The sequence below is a fragment of the Barbus barbus genome, assembly GCF_936440315.1.
Source record: "Barbus barbus genome assembly, chromosome: 16".
In the NCBI taxonomy this organism is placed as follows: domain Eukaryota; kingdom Metazoa; phylum Chordata; class Actinopteri; order Cypriniformes; family Cyprinidae; genus Barbus; species Barbus barbus.
In genome coordinates, this window is record NC_136744.1 from 15,440,576 (window position 1) to 15,458,623 (window position 18,048).

Below are 18,048 nucleotides of genomic sequence, written 5' to 3' on the forward strand. Positions count from 1 at the left end.
GTTGTGAAGGAGAAGAACTCACTTTCCGCTCATCTGAACATAAGAAATGATGAAAGACACAAGCAATCACATACAGTCACTGACAGCACTCATTAGCTACAGAGATACAAATATAGAAATTTTACACCAAATGTGGCAAAGCTAAATCTGACATTACAATGACTAAGTCCTCTAATACCTGCATGCAGCTGAGCTAGACCAATCGCCTATAATATAACATAATTAGGCTACTCATTTTTATTATATAGGCCTATGTAACAAACATAAGTTAATAACAGCTATTAATTCAGATTTAGGCTACCTAGTGTGATATATGCTATGCTCGGTTTGAGGAGACCAATGTGGACTGCCAAATTCTGTGACATATTATTAGCCTATAGCCCATAGGCTAACTCTAATGAACTGATAAATAACGACAATATTATGTATGTTTCGTCAATGGTTCACGCTGAAATGGGAAAAAAGCTCAATCGTTGCACAGCTGCCATAGTTATCTCAGACAAACGTGTTTTTGTGGGGTTAGCCTGCCTCAGATAAACTGTTTATTTACTGTCAGGTGAAAGTATGCGCTGTGATTAACTTGTATTGAGTTTACTGAAATGTTAAACCCATAAACCCTCGTCGAAAACAATATACTTATACGTTAAAAGAATAAGTAGGCTACCTCCAGGATCCCCAGCCTTGTGTTTTGACTTGCTTTTGTGAAGTTAAATCCTAAATTGGGGAGTCAACCACCCTATAAGATGCATTCTGTAAATACTGCATTAAGCCATAAACTCAGCTGGACGTGCAGAGGAGTGATTGTAAATGCATACAGCTTCACCGATGAGAAAGTGAGGAACTGGAAAGCCTCTAGTCATGTGCATATATATGTGACGTCATTTTGTTGAATAAAATGCGAATACGCGCTTTGAGAGACGCTCGATACAGTTTCACGCGGTGGTAAGAACAGCGGAGTCATAAACAAAACAGACTGGCAGCTATACTTGCAGGAGCAGCAGACAGTCTTAGAGCGACTCGCACAGGTATCGTTATCTCAGGTCGTGATTGAGAAACCTCGCGCGTAAAGAACGCAGCAGAACAGCATTTTTAATGGAAACCAGTGGCAACATTTCGGACTCTCTCTACGCGCTTTCTAACCCAGCGATGTCGAATAGCAGCGTATTCTGCCGAAACTTCAGCAATAGCTCCAGTCTCGTGAACATGAACAGCTCCAGGTGTGGCAGGGCGGCTGAGCTGGACAAAAACTCAACTCCTGCGATAGTGGTGATCATCATCACTGCGTTGTACTCTATAGTGTGTGTGGTGGGACTGGTGGGCAACGTTCTCGTCATGTATGTTATTATAAGGTAAGTGATGACACGTAGGTAAAGATTTACCTGTACCCAAGGCGTAACACCTCTGAGATGGCTGGCTCCCTCCAAACAGCCCTTTTAGAGGATAAATAGTTGCTTTTATAAACTAGGCTTCTTGTTAGTTTCAAAAGGAGACCCGTTGAAAGAGATTCTGATAGTGTTTCAATAAGTGTTTCTGGCCATTAAGTCGCAAACGACACGTTCATTGCAGAAACTCGTGTAGGCTACTGTTGCGTTCGGTCTTTCAGTCACAAAAACGGCCTATCAATAATATAATATTATTATTATTTTAAATAGCTTGCTGTAGTTCATGTATGTTTTATGTACAACATGTCTGCTTCTCACTTATAAAATATAAATGCTTCTCAGCTCGGCACTATTGGCTATATTTCACATCACTGATGAAACACATCGAGTGCGCACGCATGCTACGTTCCTTTCAGAGAACAACACATTACAACGCGTTACTCACAGTCTATAGGATATGGTGAAGTGCACATACTACTCAGTCACATGTGTTAAATAACATTGACGTTCAGTAGAGATCGTGTATATAGAAGAACAAGCAAGTGGAACAAAACTGGGCGGATGCTTCACATGAATATTCGATGCTGAAATGCAGCACAAACTGAATGGCTAACAATAATGGATATAAAAAAGGCAAAGGAAATATAAAGGAGATAGATAGATAGAGAGACAGACAGAGATAGATAGAGAGACAGACAGACAGACGTTATCTATACTTCTTAGCTTCACATTTGCCGTGTTTGTACACATGCCCATGCTGATTTCACTTCATGCACCTACAATTCACAGCTGTCAACTTCTAAAGATGATTCAGAGGTGTTTTTGTGACTTGCGTCGTCTAACCAGACACATGACAAACACATCTGACCTGATCATAAACCTAGGATCATAGTCATAGGCATAAGGGAAGGATGCAATCAATAGAGTAAGTAAACACAAGTGAATGAATTTCAATGAGGGGTTGGGGGCTTGTTTGTCTTAGAGAATTGTGATTAAATAGGTGGCACTGTATTTCAGATCACGCACACATTAAATACTTAATTCAGAGATACTGTGTCTAAGATGTGGAATGCCATTTTTATATGCACTTCCTAAATAGAATAATATTTGCTCATCAGAAATGTCATTTCAATTAGCAGATATGTGGTATATGGAGCGGAAAGACATACAGGAATCAAGAAATTAGTTTGTAATTGCTGAAGCATTGACCCCTACATAAGGTCATCTGACTTTGTGGAGACTCAGTACTTTCTGAGAGTTTATGAGCAACCAATCACAGCTTTAGAGGCGGCTGTCTGTGGGAAGCATAAGACAGCTATAGCCCAGTAGGTGCAATCTACTTCTGTGATTAATGAGCCGATTGCAGTCTGAGATTGGTTTATCGACCCCCATCATGTGGTAATAAAATAAGCCTTGGGAGACAAAATACTGAGTAATGACAGTAGTCGATTTAACAGTATTACTATATTTCCTCACACAGTTTTCTAGCTAGGAAGCCACTTTGCTTTAATATAATATTTCACACAAAAATGAAAATTTTTTCTCTGAAGTTTTACCCTTAGTAAAAATTGGATGTCACTTCTATTAGCACTTCTAGTGTGAAGATTGTACTTGTTGCTGTTTATACTTGTCACAGACATCTACCACAATTAAATAGCATCTGACTTCTTTCATACTTAGCTGGCTTTCAAAATATTAACATACCATTTTTAATTGTATTACCCTAGTTTGTTTATAAGTCTGTAGTTGCTAGTGGAATTCAAATATTTTTAAGATCACTGTCTAAAACACATCAGAACATCCTACAATCTCAAGATCAAAAGTCAAGATCAAAGGCTCTTCCTTCAAGTCCTGCTTCTGTAAATTTGTGTCACACTTGTACCAAAACTCACCCCTTATACTACAGCATTTTTTTTTTAGCTTAATAATTTTTAGAGTTCCACATAGAATTCCGTTGATGCATGCAAAGCCTGGATGTTCATTAGAAAAAACTTCAACTTTTAAATAGTTTGTTTTTCTTTTGGTGTCAATATGATAAACTCCAATATTTAGCCACAGCTGTAAAATGTGTTCTAAAATGTGTCATCATATCTGTTCAGCATTTCAATTCACTTCTTCATAGCTTGACACTGTGGAAAATGCACCTTAAAGAGTAAATAGTCAGAATCTTTTTTTTTAAAGCCTATAGAGTCGCAGCTGATAATTGCATTTGTTTAAACCTGTTGAGCATCTAGTGTTCAGGCATTACTGCAAGTGACAAACATTCACAGTTGTGCAGAAAACAGGTAAAGTGTTAAGAGAGGGTAAATGCTGTGAATTTATAATAGCATATGCCTCTCGTTGTCATGGAAAAGCCATGCGATTGTTTACAACATTTGAGCTCTGGCAATAACTGCATCCTTTTTTCATGTGTCCTGCAGCTACAAGCAAATGAGAAATAAATGGAAAACATTCATCAATTACATTTCTTTAGGCAGAAGGATATAGAGTAAACATTTGTACATATGTATACGAGAAGCTAAACTTAATTGATGAGGAAAGGTTAAAAGCGTTTTTTTTTTTACTACTCTTCCACAGAAAAGTACACAAGCGATGAGGCACAAAAAAAATCAATATTGCCCACAATTGATCAAAAGCTTGCTGATATTCCTCCCTTATCTCTGCCTATTTTCCCCTTGATTTGTGCCAAATGAAGCTCAAACATTCAATTATTAAGATAAAATCAAAAATTATATCACAGAGACAACCAAAAGAGGGTAATTCAGTTCATACTGTGCTCTCAATAACTGAATGATGAATGTCCTCAGGTTTCAGACAGCTATACTCGATCCAGTGCCCACTCTTTACACCCTTTTTTTTATAGCATTTTGAGCTCTACTTCTGAATTTTTAGGTAAATGTATGCATGTATACTGAGCTAACAAAAGGGACGGTAGTCACAAATGTTTATTGATCCTCGTGCAAGCCTAATGGTTCTTATGATCCATTATAAAATATGTGTAAATAGGGTTTCTGTCAGGAAGGTTGTTGTTTTGAGAGGTTGTACCCCCCCAAGTAATGTTTTTGCCGATAATGTAAAAAAAAAAAAAAAAACGACAATACAATACAAAAGATACATATTACAATTTTATTTAGTTTTTTCTCTCTCTCTGACTCAATTACTGAGCTGGAAATACAGAGGTCATGTTTGGTTCTTAGAATAAATATGTGCCTCTAAAACTGGCAGAAGATATTTAAAAGATGAATTGCATACATATGTAAAATTTACTCTCTCCACCCTCAATACCACGACTGAGGTGCCCTTGAGCAAGGCACCGAACCCCCAACTGCTCCCCGGGCGCTGCAGCATAAAATGGCTGCCCACTGCTCCGGGTGTATGTTCACGGTGTGTGTGTGTGTGTGTTCACTGCTGTGTGTGTGCACGTTGGATGGGTTAAATGCAGAGCACGAATTCCGAGTATGGGTCACCATACTTGGCTGAATGTCACTTCACATTCACATCACATTTCACATTTCACATAAAAGAATGTGTTTACAATTTGTAAGAAAAGGTGAATCTGAAGAAAAATGGTAAAGTTTATTAAAGTGATTATATTATGCATGGCTATAATGCTTTACCATTAGTTTCACTGCTAAATAATCCACATTGTGCAGTGTTCACAAAAGACAGACTCGACGCTGTGGAACGGCTGTTCACAGGAGGGTTATAGAGCTGTGCTGGCCAATCAAGCTTGCTGTTGTGCTGTGTGATTGAACTAAATGAGAATATTCGAAGCCAAGCTTCTCTGCAGAATCATTAAAAAAAAATGGGTAACACTTTACAATAAGGTACATTAGTTAACTACATTAATTAACATGAACTAAGAATGAACAATACTTCTACAGCATTTAATAATCTTGTTAATTTCAGCATTTTGTGTGTCAGCTATGGTTGCCAGAATAAAAAGAATAAATTAATAGTTAAAAACAAATTATTCTAAATTTAAATACCACACCTGTATCAACAACACAGAGAAATTATATCATTGGAATCATTTTGAAAACAATTGTCCAGCTGATAAATGATAAAAACATTGAGAGCCAATCAGAATCCACCCTGCTTTAAAGAGCTTGAGGCAGACTATAGAACTGCAGCATGTGCTTATAATAAACAGAACATTATTTTGCATTGGTGTGGATACTAATATAGTTCTATCATGACAACTCTCTGAAGATTTTAGTATGGTAATGGATATGAAAATAATGTATTTGGTCTTGGCTGCACAAATAGCATAATAACCCGAAGCAGAGCTATACAGGTGGAGCAGGGGAAGGTGGAGGGTTTCAGAGGAACTCTAAATGCACGCTACGAACTGCTCTAGTGAACGCTAAATGATGTTTTATTAAAGTTCGGGAGGAGCACGTTCAGATAATTAACACGAGAGGATTTACCTCTGTTCATTGGCAGTTTTCCAGCATCCCTCCGCCTCCCTTCTCCGCACTTACAACTATTCCTGTCCTAATCTGTGGGGGGGTACTTTGGGTTCGGGCCAAAATTGCGAATCGGAGCCTCGGACAGCTCAGCCAACTAGTTTAAAGCTGTGAATATCATCATTTTGCATTAGCGACCCATCAGCTTGCACCATCCAGTGTTTGATGACAGAACTTGGCATTTATCGTTATAGTATCTTTATAGTTATTTTCCTACAGTAAAATGTAAACATTTATAGAACAAACTGTTAAAAACTGTAATTTACACACACACTTAAATTTTAAACAATTTACCGCTAAATTAAGCAAGGCTACTTCATGAAAATCTCTGTTGTATCTTTAACATGTACTGACAACCTTAAAACCAGCCATAAAAAGTAGTAGGTTTTCCACAAACTGAGGTCCATACAGTGTCATATACATAAATACACCATCATGGTAACACACACACACACACACACACACACACACACAACATAAAAATAATGAAATAAACATGAAGTAAATAAGTTGTAACACAAAACCCTAATGTACATACAATAACTGATAACTAAACATTTTAAGAAGCAAATGTGAAGTGTCACCCAGGAAATTTTGTCAGTTTACATTTTTCACTGTAAAATGAAAAAATATGAAAAATCAAATATGAGAATAAAAAAAAAAAAAAAAAAAAAAATTCATCATGTTCAAAGCCTAAACAGATTCCTAAGCATGATTCAGACGGTAATTGTTTCTCATATGGATGTCTGTAAAAATAAATTTACATATCACCTCAGTGATAAACCGAATCATGGATTCGGATGGCGATTTCTGGAGGAGCGAGTTCTGTGAACCTGCAAACCCGGGAACACGCTACTCACGTGGCCAGTCACATGATTGTCTGCTGTAAATAAGATTAATTTTATTTACAGCAGCAAATGAAAAATGTATTAATTTTGTGTAAAATTTATTTAAAAATACTTGTGAAATGTATTATTTTTATTATTCCAAGCATATTTTATAATATATAATCCTATCTATAATTTGATTTAAATCTCCTGTTTAAAAAAAAAAAAAAAGAAAATAGATGCGCTATAGTTGATTATAATTATACACATTTTAAAATTGTATTGCATACCTGCAGCTGCCATAATAAAGACCCATTTTGAATGTTTACGTGTTTTTCTTTTCTTTCTGCTCTCACTTGCTGTGGTGGAGCAGTTATGAAGTATTGTTCTTCAAATACTTTCCAGCATTTCTGAAATAAATATGTATGCAAGTACAACGTTACCGCTTACGGTGTTCGGGAGTGCTCATTTAAACACTGAATTTCGAATCGATTTCTTCTCGTAAACTCAGAGATGTGGATTTGGACGGCAATTAAATTACCACACGACCTTGGTGTTTGACAAAAAATTAAAAAAAATAAATAAGAGTAATTCGGCCAGGGATTTTTACGGGGGTGGTAAGAGAAAAACACTAACATCCTGGATTCGGATGGCATTAAAATCACCAGCTACCCCCTGTAAAATGTCCCCCTGAGAAACAATTACTGTCCGAATAGGGCTCTAGAGATACTTCAGCCTCTGAGAGCCATGGAATGACTAGAAAAGCACTATTTGTCAGCACCCTTATTCTTGACAGATTACAAGACTGCACCTGACAGCCGTCTGAATGGCATGAAAACATAAGCACATGCTGGCTGGTTGTTGTTGGGACTCCAGCCATGTACGGTATGCATTAGCTAGACGGTGTCTGACATTCTAAATGTAAACGTCGCCTTTTGATTAGTTTTGAATCAGCATAGGCAACTCATGCATGACTCACCCAGATTAGTTTGTCTTGATCCATTCTGGTTACATTATATTTTCCTCTGCCATTTCGGAAGCTTTGAAATCAGAAGCACACAATGACAAAGAAAAAAGGAGCTTTTGATTTATTCATCGGTTTCCATCCCATTTTCTTGTTTTATGGCTTTTATAGATGAAAATGCTTGCTGATGCCCATTTTAGCAGCTTGTCATTTGGATTGACAGCTTGCATTTAAAGGCTGATAATTGGGTATTTAAACTGTTTTTTTCATATACATCCTATCAAGTCAAAGAAACAATATAGCGATTAGCAGCATATAATTTCAAAGCTTCAATTATTTTGAGTCATCCTATATTTGTGTGATGCACATCTCCCACTTATGGCAATCAAATGCCATTTTGAGTTAATTCTATAGTGCAGCATCTAATTCACAAACACCATAAAGTTAATTTGTTCCAAGTGTTTTCTAAACCAATATGGAATTTAGCATAGCAATAGGTCCATATCGATGAGCAGATTGCACATTGGTTGATGGTACGAGAAATCTGCACGTTCTGGTGTTCCCTAGCAACAAGCAAGTCCTTGGTTTTTTCACAAAATCTGATTTGCCTGGTTACTACAGTTCCTTCAACAAATGCATTGTCTTCGGGGGGAAAAAAAAAATAATAATAAGGTGAAGTAATGAGTGAAATTACATTGTTTTTCTTCTTTTGGTTTCTCTTGATATTCTAACATTGTAACAAGACATAATCCTCAGAGTTTTATTTCTTAGAGTTATTCATGTAATTTATGCAAATATAAATTACTAATTTAATACACTTCTAGTCAAGTGTTCGGGGTAGTTATATTAATGTTTTAGAAATGGTTGCATAAACACATACAGCAAAACAGTGATATTGAAAAATGTTATTACTAAAAATACATATGCATTTTAAAGCTGAATTTTCAGCAGCTATTACTATAGTTGTCAGTGTCACATGATCCTTCAGAAATAATTCTAATACGTTGATTTGCTGCTCAAGAAACCTTATCAATGGTGAAAGCAGTTGTGCTGCTTAATATTTTCCCAGGAGTCTTTGATGAATGAAATTCAAATGAACAGCCTAATATGAGTGAAATGGTGTTATGTTTGTAATCTATTATCCTCATACAATTGAAACAGTAATTAGCCTATTCTTTAACAAAGACATGAGCCTCAGAGTTTTAAACAGTAGCCTTTGAAGCATTTAATTTGTAATTAACGGAAATGAGAATACAACAGTAACAGATTAAAATGAATCATCTTTCCACAAATATTCTCACAATCAAGGCCTGTGTCACGGTGCGCACACACACACACACGAGGAGGATACAGGAACACACAGACGAGGATGTAACTCAAAATAATAGTTTTTAATAATTCCAAACAGGGCAAGACAAAGCAGGGCAGACACACAGGAACACCAGGGAGTAATGAGTAGACCAGATGAAATCTAACTGAACAGACAGGACTCAGATACACAGATAGTTACTAAAACACAGCTGGACAAGAATTAACTAATAAGTCACTCAACGAGGACAAGAAACAAACCAAAATATAGCTGCGAGCAGCGATGACGGGCCCAAGCCGTCAGTATACGCCACCCCGGTGGCATCGATAAAACGGTGCCCAGCGAGCACAAGCATCACAGTAACCCTCTGGCAGTTTGATTTTAAGGGATACGGCAATTAAAGGGTTAATCCAAACCATCAACTCTGTGAAACACACACACACAGAACAACATATAAAACTTTAAATTCTGTGAAAATATATTTTTCATTGGTAGTTGATGTTAGTTAATGCATTTACTAATGCTAACAAATGAGAAATTATTATAGTTACCAAAGGTTTTAATGATTTATAAGCATTTTTTAATGATTTATTTTTCCATTAACTAACATGAATAATTTTTTCTAACACAAATGAATAAAGTAAAAAATATATTGTTAATATTTAATGTTATTTGTGAATTAACCAATGTTAAAAAACAACATTATTTAACTGTTGTTAGTTAACATCATTAATAAATATATACCATTTAATGTTGATCAAAATCAATTCCAAAATGTGTTAATATATTATTACATTTTAAAGTTTTATCTTTTGAACATGACTATTTTTCTAATATTAAAAATATTTTGTTCATTGTTAGTTCATTGTAAGTTCATACTATCAATGAAGAATTAACATGCTGTAAAAAATATATTTTTCATTGTTAGTTCACGTTAATTAATGCATTTCCTAATGTTAAGAATTGAGACCTTATTATAAAGTGTTATCAAAATCTTTAATGATTTATAAGCATTTTTTAAAGATTTTAAAAAACAGACCCTCTCTCTCTCTTTCTCTCTCTCACCCACTGGCTCAATCCACACAGTCACTCACACAGTCACTCACACCCCACCCCCACCCCCACCCCTCACTCAGCTGCAGGCTGACAGGGATCTCTCACTCAGAAGCAGTCTAAGTCTAACTCTCTGATAGTTTTCAAATTTTCTCCTCTGCATAGTGTATTGTAAATTCATGAAATTAATCACATATCCTCAGACTGTATTGTTCTGTGTATGTAATTTTTTATGAAGTGTTTGGAAGCTGCTCTTAAAAGATAAAAAAAAAAAAAAAAAGATCTTTTTTACTGTAACTTTAATAAATTGCCATTAAATCATCGTTCAAGATATCCTAAATCCGTCCGCAATTTAGCATCTTCAGTATTTTGGCATCATGATAAAAAATGTTTGGTGTGATTTCCGTGTTTCTGCTTGGAGGAGTATTAATTTGTTTACAGCCCGTTTTTAAAAAAAACCCACATTAAAATAAATATAGCCGACTTCCTGTTGGTCGTAGCTAATGACTGTAAATTAGAAAGTTGTCCGGATTAATTAGAACAATTTATGTACCGAGTTTGGGGTCTGTAGCTAAAACTAACCCCCTCATTTTTGACAAAAGGTGGCGCTATAGAGTGCCTCTTCCACGCCCGTTTATGAGCTTTTTCCAGTGTCTAACTATCATTAATACTCATATGTGTGTTGAGTTTCATGACATTCTAAACATGTTATCTGCCTCAAAATCACCAGAAACGAATTTTCAACTTTGACACGTTGCCATGGCAACATAATTTTAGATATCAATATTCCCTTCACAGTTTTACATCGGCCGTGTTTTGACATTATTCTGGTGAAGTTTGAAGCAAATCGAGTAAAAATAAGATGCTGAATTCAAAGCATTTTGAAAACGACACACTTCCTGCAGCCAGTTGGTGGCGCTATAACTTTCAGTCATAATAGTCACATCTATCCGATCGGCATCATACAACGAACAAATCACTGAAGTTTGATCTACATCATACAATGTGTGTGGACGTTATTAGGCATTTCCTGGGTCTCATTTTTCGCCATAACTTCATCGCCTCGCCACGGGCAAACCGTTCGACATATCAAAAATATCTTCGCAATTTAGCGTCCCCAATGTCCTGAGATCATGTTCACCGAGTTTGGTGGCAATCGTATGGAAATCCTCAGAGGAGTATATCAAATTCCAGAGCATGCGCTTTTTAAACAGCCCTGAATAGCCGACTTCCTGTTGGGCGGAGCCTAAGACATGCTGCGTGAAAGTTGTTCAGCTCAATGAGTTCTATATGTGTACCGAGTTTCATATGAATACGTGCAAGTATGTGTGAGCTATACATCAAGTTTTCTGACAATTTTCCAGGGGGCGCCGTAGAGCCCCTGTGCCACGCCCGGGTCCCAGCCTCAGCGGCGTCCTAATGGCCGCAGGTTCCAATGTGCGTGCCAATTTTCGAGAGTTTTCGGGCACGTTAAGGCCCCCAAAAGTGCCCGGATGATTGAAATAAAAAATAAAAAAAAAAAAAAAAAAAAAAAAAAAAAATAATAATCCTTAGAAGAACAATAGGGCCCTGCGCCTTACTGGCTTGGGCCCTAATAAAGGACACAAGAGGCGGGAACACATGACAGAGGACTGACAGCCTGAAGGTCCACTTGCAGGGTATTTAAAATCCCTATTTTTACAGGTTGTCATCGGTCATGTTTTATGAGCATTAGTGGTCTTTACATGCCAGAGGCAGAGAGAACAATTATACGCAGACATTTTAAATCCGTTCGGCTTCATTCAAGAAAACTGACACCATATGAATGACAGGTATTTCTTTCCTGTGTTTTGATGCTTGAACAGTTGCTTTTGACAACTGTTTGTGGAGTGCGTTTTAACTGTGGAAGACATGTCGGTCTTAATCTCCGAGTTAACTGTTGGATGTCCTCACTTAACTTATGGAGTGTGCTCTAAACTGGTGGATGGAACTTCTAATGCTTCCCATAAGCAATACTGCACACCTTCCTCTAGGTGAATCAGAAGTCTTGGTTGCCAGGCATGTTGTCCGATATTGGTAAATGTCTCCGTTTTTTCCCCAACGATTCAGAGATGGCATAGACGTACAGTAACAGTTTATGTAAAGAACTGCTCACTAGCATCCAAAACACATGTATACGGTTAATCAATGTTGATTCCGCAAGCAAGATTAATACATTTTTAATGTGCTTCCAATAAGTGGGGTTCACAACACCAAAGAGCAGCTCTTCCACTCAATGATTAGACTCAAAGGCCTGGCATTTCATCTCAAATGTCTTTAATGTGAAGTACAGAGTAGCACTGCATCCCTGAGATGCCCTCATAATTAATCAGTGCCTTGTGGGAAACATAAGCGGTGTGATCATTTGTCTGGTACAAAGAGCCTTTGGATGACAAGGTAATCATTAGTAACGGCTGCCAGCCTAAACCCTTGTATGAGACTTCCAGTTAGCGACGAATGAATCTGCCCACTTCACCATGGGAAGGAACGTTGTGTCTAGGCATTTTCACTAATACAGCTGTTGAAAGGTTTTATTTATTTTATTTTTTTTTAATTTCCATTTATCTCTTGCATATGTGCTCCAATGTACAATGGCCTTTTAACTTTGTTGGCAATGTATGCCAAATAATCTAGACTAAAATCAAAGTTGACTTTATACCTTTTTTGTTAACTTAATTTTATTTTGACACTTTTTTTCTGTCTCCCGTCTCAAAGGATTTAGCAAATTGTAAAAGATGTAAAAAGTTGCAAAAATTAATTTCAATAAGTGTGAACCGTTTTTGAAAGTCTCTTCTGCTCACCAAGACTGCATTTATTTGAGTAATATATATATATATATATATATATATATAGTGGTGAGAAAGTGTTGGCCCCCTTCCTGATTTATTTTTTTGCATGTTTGTCACTTTAATGTTTCAGATCAAACAAAATTAAATATTAATCAAAGACAACACAATTAAACAACAAATTTTTGCCTAGTCTGGAGTCATGAACACTGACCTTAACTGAGGCAAGTGAGGCCTGCAGTTCTTTAGATGTTGTCGTGGGGTCTTTTGTGACCTCTTGGAGGAGTCGTCGCTGCGCTCTTGGGGTAATTTTGGTCGGCCGGCCACTCCTGGGAAGGTTCACCACTGTTCCATGTTTTCGCCATTTGTGGATAATGGCTCTCACTGTAGTTCGCTGGAGTCCCAAAGCTTTAGAAATGGCTTTATAACCTTTTCAAGACTGATAGAGCTCAATTACTTTCTTTCTCATTTATTCCTGAATTTCTTTGGATCTCAACATGATGTGTAGCTTTTGAGGATCTTTTGGTCTACTTCACTTTATCAAGCCGGTCCTATTTAAGTAATTTCTTGATTGCGAACAGGTGTGGCAGTAATCAGGCCTGGGTGTGGCTAGAGAAACTGAACTGTGTGATAAACCACAGTTATGTTTTAACAGGGGGATTTAGTTTTTCCTTCATAAAAAAAACCCTTCATTTAAAAACTGCATGTTGTGTTTACTTGTGTTATCTTTAATTAATATTTAAATTTGTTTGATGATCTGAAACATTAAAGTGTGACAAACATGCAAAAAAATAAAAAATCAGGGAGGGGGGTCATATATACACACAGGGGTTTTCACACCACTGTGTATATATATATTTTACACATATATACATACATAAAATGCAGTATAAACAGTAGTATTGTGAATTGTAACAGTTTAAATGGCTTAACTATTTTCTATGTTATTACATATTTTGTGAAGACAAAGCTGAATTTTCGGCAGTCATTAGTCTTCAGTATTGCATCCTTTAGAAATCATTATAATATGCTGATGTGATGCTTAAGTTCTAAAGTTGAAAACAGTTGTGCTCCTTAATATTTTTTGTGGAAATTGTGATGCATTTAAAGATTTGTTGATGAATAGAAAGTAGAAAGCAATAATTTCTTAAATTAACTAACCCCAAACTTATAAAAAGTAGTGTTGACGGATGAACAGACTGAACTATTTTTGTTCTTCATTTAAAAATGATTATTTTAAATATATTTGTATTTTCAAAGAAAATAAGGCTTTTTCTTCCTCTCTGTACGGAAATGCATTCTCATTCTCATCATTAAATCATGTGCAAGGTATGAAACCCCTATGAATGGGAACAGCCATGTAAATGGGTTAGCCAGTCCATGTTTGTGATCTTCATTGTTTTCTTGAGTTTGGCCTGTGACAGTCAGCTAAGCGGAACTGCAGCTGCATTTATCAGACGCACACTCTGTTTTTGCAGAAGTTGTTTTGTCCACACACTGGCTATATTTTTATAGCTGACTGTATACATTTTGACAGACAAGACTTTGTCCTGATTTATGTTTATTTCTGTGAAAGTCAAACAGTGGAGCTCTAACAAATCATAATCGTTTTAACTGAGATGGTAGTTTACATAGTGCAAATGCTGTTAATTTATCATCTCCGCTGCTATTGCAATACATTAGAATTTGTGTATCTTCATAGTCCAGACTGGTGCACAGCTCATCTTTTGTTTATCTTGCCAAGAACAATAGACTTTAAAGTAGGTATTTCTTTTATCTAAATATATGTTTACTACCGAAGAATAGAAATTATGCTTTAATGCAATTTTCTCCCAAACAAAGTTTATGGAATTAACCATTTAGATCCGCAAATTTTCTTGAAGGAAGTGAGTTGATATACAGTCTCAGAACTCCGCACTCCACATTAAGCAAGGGACAGAGACCTAAACACAGAAAATAGGTGCTAAAAGTCAGAATATCTCATGGAAACCAGCCAAGATTCCATGAGTTATGCATTATTCATGAAGCTTTCATGAAATGCTTACATATTTAGATTGCTGCAGGCATCCATTTGGCACTCAGTTTTTATTATTCCAGACTAAATGATTGTTTAAATCAATATCTAATTTTTCAGGGATTGAAAGATCCCCCTGTTGCTCTGTTATTCATGGGGTTCTCTATCAAACAATAGCTTGAAAAATTATCTTCCATTTCTGCACCAAAGGTATCTTTCCATTTCATCACACCATGTGCCACTCAGTTAAGGAAATAATGCCTTGTGTAATTAGCTTTCTGTGCTAGTGATGTGTGGAAACCATTCTTTTATGCGACTCCAACAGTGGTATTATGAATGTGAAAGTTGGTGTTGCAGTAGGGTTTAACTTTTCTTTTTGAACTTTTCTTCAAAAAGACTTTTCTTCTTTTTCTAACTTTTCTTCTTTTTCTCTCATGTCTGTTCTGTTTATTTCAGTATTTTTCGGAGAAAATCTTTCCATAGTACCTTCACTTCCCCATTACTCACCCTCATCAAACTGCTTTTCCCTGAATACACATTGCATCTCTTTTTATTTAATAAACTCAGTTGACGTAATGATATCGATCTATTTTTATCCTTTGCAGATACACCAAAATGAAAACTGCGACCAACATCTACATCTTCAACCTTGCTTTAGCAGATGCCTTGGCGACAAGCACTCTACCGTTCCAGAGTGTGAATTACATGATGGGTACGTGGCCTTTTGGAGACGTGCTGTGCAAGATGGTGATGTCCATTGATTACTACAACATGTTCACCAGTATCTTTACCCTCACCACGATGAGCGTCGACCGTTACATTGCTGTTTGCCACCCGGTTAAAGCCCTGGACTTCAGAACCCCCCGGAACGCCAAGATTGTCAACGTGTGTAACTGGATCCTCTCATCTGCCATCGGTCTTCCAGTCATGGTCATGGCCTCCACCAATTTTGAGTACCACAGCAGTTGTATGTTTACAACCACATTCAATGCACATTCTAAGTAAAACTCAGATATTCCTGCAGTTAAAGTGATGGTTCTCCCAAAAGTTAAATGTTTTTCGTGGCATTGTATGACATTCTTTTTGTGGAACACAATATATTCAACTTATTTTTTTTGTCCATACAATAGAGTAGAAGAAAAAACAAACAAAGAACAATACCTTCTTTTGTGTTCCATAGAAGAAAGAATGTCACACAGATTTGGAAAGATGTGAGTGAGCAATAGATAAAATACTTTTTTAATTTTGTAGTGAACCTCTAAAAGTCTCCGTTTCTCTTTAAGCCAATGTCAATGGAAAAACATGCAATTAATTTTACATTTTAAAAATTTAAACTATTGCATTGTAACTAGGCAGCACAAGGCAACAGATGGTGTCATGCCAAAGTACCAAAATCCCAATTGTCTGACTAGATGCAGACTTTCACGCCAACAATTAAGTGCTCCAGATTCCAGACTACTAAATCAACAAATCTATGACCGTAATTTAAAATACTCAATACTGGCAACAGTTGGGTAAATGTGCGGTCATTTACAGTTTCGTCAGACTAGACAAGTAACTCCCTCACTGAACCACGGGTCGTTTTTTGGTAATGAACGATTCAGAATGAACAGGAATTCTATTTTGTGTTATGATGGTTGTTCATTAAATGCCATTATAGACACCCATTGAGTTTAGCTTAGTAAATTAATAATCATTTTTCCAAACAATTGTCAAAAAAGAATTGGTTTATGGAACACATATTTAAAACTACTAGAAAAAGCATCCTAGTAACCATGCATTACCATATAATGTTAATATGTTAGAAAGTAATGTTTATATAACATACAGTACCATAGTTTTTCTGCAACCCTATCAGAACGGACTGCACTTCAACACATTCACTCTGTTCTTAGCGTCATCTCCTCTTAATATATTAAGACATTTTCCTCAATACTGGAAACATCCCATATTATACTGTGGCAACACAGATTTTGCAGACACGAAAGAAGTGTTGAGGCAGAAAATTGTTATTGAGTGAATTTAGATTGATGTCACTTCTAGTCATTTGGGAAGAAAATCATAAGGTGGTTTTATAGCTGTATATTCTTTTTCACAGCGTTTGGCATCATTGACTGCACTTTGCTATTTCCCCATCCTTCCTGGTACTGGGAAAACCTACTGAAGATCTGTGTCTTCATCTTTGCCTTCATCATGCCCGTCCTCATCATCACCATCTGTTATGGCTTAATGATCCTCCGCCTGAAGAGTGTGCGCATGCTGTCTGGCTCCAAAGAGAAGGACCGCAACCTCCGGCGCATCACCCGAATGGTCCTGGTGGTGGTGGCGGTTTTCATCGTCTGCTGGACGCCGATCCACATCTTCGTCATCATCAAGGCCCTGGTGACCATTCCCAGCTCGCTCCTGCAGACCGTCACCTGGCATTTCTGCATCGCCCTCGGCTACACCAACAGCTGCCTCAACCCAGTGCTCTATGCCTTCTTGGACGAGAACTTCAAGCGCTGTTTCCGTGAGTTCTGTGTTCCCAGTCCGTCCGTGCTGGACCTCCAGAACTCGACACGCACCAGGAACCCCCAGCACGAGGGCCAATCCAGTGGCCACACGGTGGACAGGACGAATCAGCAGGTATGACTAGTCATGGAAATGTCATCACTGGAGTCCAGCTGCCAGCCCAGTGTTGACATGAGCTCGGATGTCACGCAGGTCACCACGGGTGTCTAAGACCTTCACTTATAGGAGCTGCGGTTGAGGTTGAACCTCTTTAAGCGTCTTGCCTCCCGTACAGAGCTGGTTCACAATTTTGGTATGGAGAAAGACTGCTGAAGTAGATTTCAATGTGAAATAAGATATATATACACTAGATTACTGACCCCAATAAGCTGAGCTTATTTCACTATCTGTGATGTTCACAGCCATGCATCCGATGTGTCCGTTAGGTTAGTCCAGCATTCAAGAACTGTGTAGAGCATCTTCAGTCCCCTTTAACATTGAAATGTTACTTAAAATGCTATATGAATAATTATTTTATGATTGATAAGTTTTATTTGTAAGGAGAAGAAAATGTATGAACCCACAGAAAATGTAAATGATGTATTTAACAATGACATTTCTTCTAAATGTTCAGCCTTTAGTGTATCAGTCTTTGCCTTAAATCATACGGTATTTAAATTTTCACTTGCTTTCATTGCCAGCAAAGCAGTTTGGTTAAGCCGTCTCCAGTTATGTT

At 37.1% G+C, this 18,048-nt stretch overlaps 1 protein-coding gene across 1 annotated transcript; it reads left to right on the top strand.

Moving 5' to 3' along the window:
* Positions 1 to 1,092: 1,092 nt before the first annotated feature.
* On the top strand, positions 1,093 to 17,453 carry LOC306882385 (delta-type opioid receptor-like; the record flags this gene model as incomplete). The annotated part of the gene is made up of 3 exons (XM_079436973.1): positions 1,093 to 1,349; positions 15,428 to 15,789; positions 16,921 to 17,453. The coding sequence occupies 3 exons, from the start codon at positions 1,093 to 1,095 to the stop codon at positions 17,451 to 17,453; spliced, it is 1,152 nt and encodes a 383-aa protein (XP_079293099.1).
* Between the last annotated feature and the right edge of the window lie 595 nt (positions 17,454 to 18,048).